Source organism: Rhopalosiphum padi, chromosome 2 (assembly GCF_020882245.1).
Source record: "Rhopalosiphum padi isolate XX-2018 chromosome 2, ASM2088224v1, whole genome shotgun sequence".
Lineage (NCBI taxonomy): Eukaryota > Metazoa > Arthropoda > Insecta > Hemiptera > Aphididae > Rhopalosiphum > Rhopalosiphum padi.
In genome coordinates, this window is record NC_083598.1 from 70346899 (window position 1) to 70351077 (window position 4179).

General features: G+C 28.1%; 1 protein-coding gene across 4 annotated transcripts in view; it reads left to right on the top strand.

Moving 5' to 3' along the window:
* LOC132920252 (myocyte-specific enhancer factor 2-like) overlaps nt 1-4141 on the top strand; it is an 80292-nt gene extending 76151 nt beyond the window's left edge. For all 4 annotated transcript variants that reach the window (XM_060982495.1, XM_060982497.1, XM_060982494.1 and 1 more), the window contains 7 exons: nt 757-960; nt 1024-1191; nt 1258-1387; nt 1449-1678; nt 1768-1931; nt 2009-2232; nt 2315-4141. In XM_060982495.1, the coding sequence (XP_060838478.1) occupies nt 757-960; nt 1024-1191; nt 1258-1387; nt 1449-1678; nt 1768-1931; nt 2009-2232; nt 2315-2427 (1233 nt within the window). In that variant the 3' untranslated portion in view covers nt 2428-4141. The remainder of the gene's footprint in view (nt 1-756; nt 961-1023; nt 1192-1257; nt 1388-1448; nt 1679-1767; nt 1932-2008; nt 2233-2314) is intronic.
* The last annotated feature ends 38 nt before the right edge of the window (nt 4142-4179 follow it).

Here is a 4179-nt window from a genome sequence, read left to right on the forward strand (position 1 = left end):
AGATTATCATTATTAGTAGTAATTAGTGTTGAGAACTGTTGGCGAGTCGGTTAGTTACAAAATCTACATATTGTAATATAATACGTTTCACTAAAATCGTAAATTCATCTAAAATTATGTATTTTGAATATCACCCTGATGATAATTCCGGGACCCTGTTTATCGAGATTGTTGCATGGTACACTGGTACCTAACTAATAGCTACGAAAGCAGTTAGTAACTACATAAACATTTCTCAGTTTCGATTAAATTTATAGTGTAATACTCTGTAGGTCGAGTAGGAACTTTCATAGAAAAATGAGCCGTGTTTTGGACGTGAATAGCGATAATAGTTAAAATTCTTTTACATCAATCATTTTTTCTATATGGCGTTTATTACAACACCATAACAAAAAAAGGATAAAAAGCTTTTACTGTTGTAATAATTACAATTTATTTAGAGAGCAAGTTTGATGCGAAAAAAATATCATCTATGATAAACATTGCACCATGTTTATACGAACAAGGAACAACATAGTATTATATTATGTGTGATTTGTCAATTGTTGATTTTGCTTGGTTCACTTGCCCAATGTTTTTTGACTATAATGTAGGAACAGATTTTTTGTTTATAATTTTAATAAGTAAATAAATAATTTCAATGTTATTCAAATACAGTATATTAATAGTTTTTACATTTATTTAATAGGTATTTTTTTTTATTTTTAAATTTATTATAACCGAATAATAATAATCATTTATAATATTATGATTTAGGTTACCTTTAACAAGAGAAAATTTGGCGTAATGAAAAAAGCATATGAACTGAGCGTGTTATGCGATTGTGAAATTGCCTTAATCATATTCAGCAGCTCTAATAAATTGTATCAATATGCTAGTACAGACATGGATAAAGTGTTGCTCAAATATACGGAGTACAACGAACCTCATGAATCGCTCACCAATAAAAATATTATCGAAGTAATAATAGTACATTAATTGTTATTAATAACTTAAATCTTATGGATCTTTTTCATTTTACAGCAATTGAACAAAAAAGAACTTAAAGGTGGTGCTTTGAGCCCCGAGAGCCCAGATGAAAGTTGTGATGGTACACAAGGACCATACCAACTTACACCCAGAACTGAAGCAAAATACAGTAAAATTGATGAAGAGTTCCAGCTATTAATGCAACATCAAAGAATGGCGAGAGTAATTATTTTGTCTAGACTAGAAAACCTGGAATTCTATGTACTAATTTAAATAATTTTTTTTTAGAATAATGTAAGTGCTAACTATTCACTTAACACTACTATGCCTGTAAACAACATGTATAATGACTCTGGGAACTTACAACTGCAACATAACGCTAGCCCAAGACCTCCATCTTCATCTGATGCTGATTCCGGTTAGTTATTTACATAGTGGTAGTAAATTGAAATAATTATTTATTGTATTTTTTTTTCTAGTTTACCCTCCGGGTAGTATGTTGGAAATGAGTAATGGATACCAAGCATCTTCATCGCCTGCACTAGTCAATTCACCTTCTTCTCCGGGACAACTAGTCATGTCACCATCGCCTACGCCTAAAGCCTTAAATGCTTCTAATAGAGCTACTCCACCGCCTAGACACCATTCGCCTAGACCCAATTTGCGTATAGTCATGCCCAATGCTCCTAGTCATCACGAAGATAATAATGTATGTATTATTTTTATTAATTTTTTACTATTATTAATATATCTTGGAAACTTAAAAAATAGAAAAGTAAATTATTTTTCATATTCCAGGCAAACTCCATTAATACACCAACTGTCTCTCTAAACACACCAGTTGTAGCACTTCATACACCAGGATTGGGAGGCTCATATCATGGGATTTTTACTGATCTTACGTCTACTGACATGGGTCTTTCATCAGCATTAAATTGGTCTAATCAATTAGCACACAACAGGTTTGTTTTTATTTTTCATACAATTAATCACATAAATATTATATATATTTATATGTCTAAAAAAATTTATGTTCTAGTGGAATGTCTCACCTAGGAGTACCAAATTCATCACCACCTTCTTCACCATCACCAAATTCCGTCCGCATTAAAAGCGAGCCTAACTCACCACCACATTTACATCACCATACGTCTTCAGCAACTTCTGGATCAACTCCTAACACTGTTGTTTCACATTCTATCAGTCATTTATCTTTACCACATGCTCACACTTCGATACCGTCCCATCACTTGTCAGTCACAGGTAAACATTTCAATTTCTTTCAGTTTTTACGATAAATGTAATTGTTATTTCATGATTTTTTTTTCTCATTGTATAAAACCAGAACGTTTTATACTAGGCGGACAGTTGCCCAGTAACCAGAGCTTAGTAGATTCAAGACATGACTTTGAAGGAGGACCACCACCAAAAAGATTGCGCGACACTTGGCCAACATGACTAAATTGTTAAGTACAGATGACATCACACTGCTACTTCATCCAAAATATTTTTCTTGAACATATAGATTATTTATTTTATATTTATGGACCGCATGACTTCTACTCTCTATTCAGGACAATTTATGACTTACATTAAGTAACTAAATTATTTTTGAAAATTCCTTTTTTTTTATCCCATATTTTTCATTTTTGTTTTTTCATTGTTAATTCCATAACATATCTTGACTATGTTTTAACATTTGTAAATAAATTTGTATTTATTACTTCTATTTTGTCAGTTATGATAATATGCTGATCCAAATACATATTACAAAAAGTTAATGTCTAGTCCTGTTACAATAGAATGTAGGCTACATTTACTAGTCAATATAACAATAAGACGAAAATTGATTATATCGGCCAAAATTCAATTATAGACTAAGTAAATATTATATTGTTGTTAAATTACACTAACATATTTTAAATTAGTTGTTTTGTTTGTTAAATAACATTTGAGAGTAAATTTAAATTAAAATTACACAAATTGTATGTACATTATTGTTGTGTGATCATATAGTAGATACAAAAACTATACAATATATATATATATATATTATAATAATAATCAACTCCTTTTTAAGTACATAAATTGAGATATTTATTTAAAAATATTAGGTTTTTGTTTTGTATAAGATTTTGATACCTAATAATTGTGTATGATAATAATATGTTAAAGTTATATTTTTAAGTGCAATTTCATGGCCATTATTTTCAATCAAAATTATTAACAAAAGTGTATACCATTTATAAAGTTAGTTGATATTTTTGTAAAAAGGAAAAAAATGTGACAACGTTTAAAGAAATTATTATGTTTAGTGTGTAAGCGGTGCTATGTGTAAACTTTTTGGTGCCATTTAAATATTTTAGTCAGCACTATGTTTTACCTGATTTTAGTTTAATTGTTTTGTTACAAATAATAGTAGATACTGTTCTTGCGACACACATTAGTAGGCTCAATTTTCTATATAAATATAATATGATTAATATGTATAAAACGTAACAATGATGACCACAGGGCAGACATATTTTCATTGAAATTATATTCGAGAGCTTACTTACTTTATATTTTTGACCATTGTAACATAATACAGGGTTCGTTTATGAAAAGTTTACAAACAAAATTAAAATTATTAAAAGGGTTTAATCGAATATTATTTTATTCTTTCTAGTTTTTCAACACATTATTTTTCTCGTTATTCTTAACACTTGTTGTATATTCATATTATGTACTGATTGTAAATTTAACATATTAGAGCATGTTTGTTAAGATATATGATACATATATATATATTTATTTATATATATAAAAATATAAATTACTCATTTTGTTATAATATTTTTTTTTTCATTTTTAAATATAAATCAAACAGTGCACAATGATTTTTATTTTTTAGTTTGACCAACATTTGTGTACCCCAGCATTATTTTAGTATCGTTTGTTTGTTCTTTTTTTTCTGCTAACATTAACATAAAGTACTTTATAAAAATGGCAAGGCCGAAAGTGCAATAAAATAATTTATACTTTGTACAAATTTTTAAGTTAATCAAAAAAATCATGTTTACAGGCCGTTTTTATTATTTTATTTTAGATTTATTTTTATTTTTATTTTTGTTTTTTCTTTTGTTTATCATTTGTATATTGATTGCCAAAAAATATAGGTTATATTATCATATTATGTGTCTCTTTAATGTTTCCCCTTTTTTTAAAGTT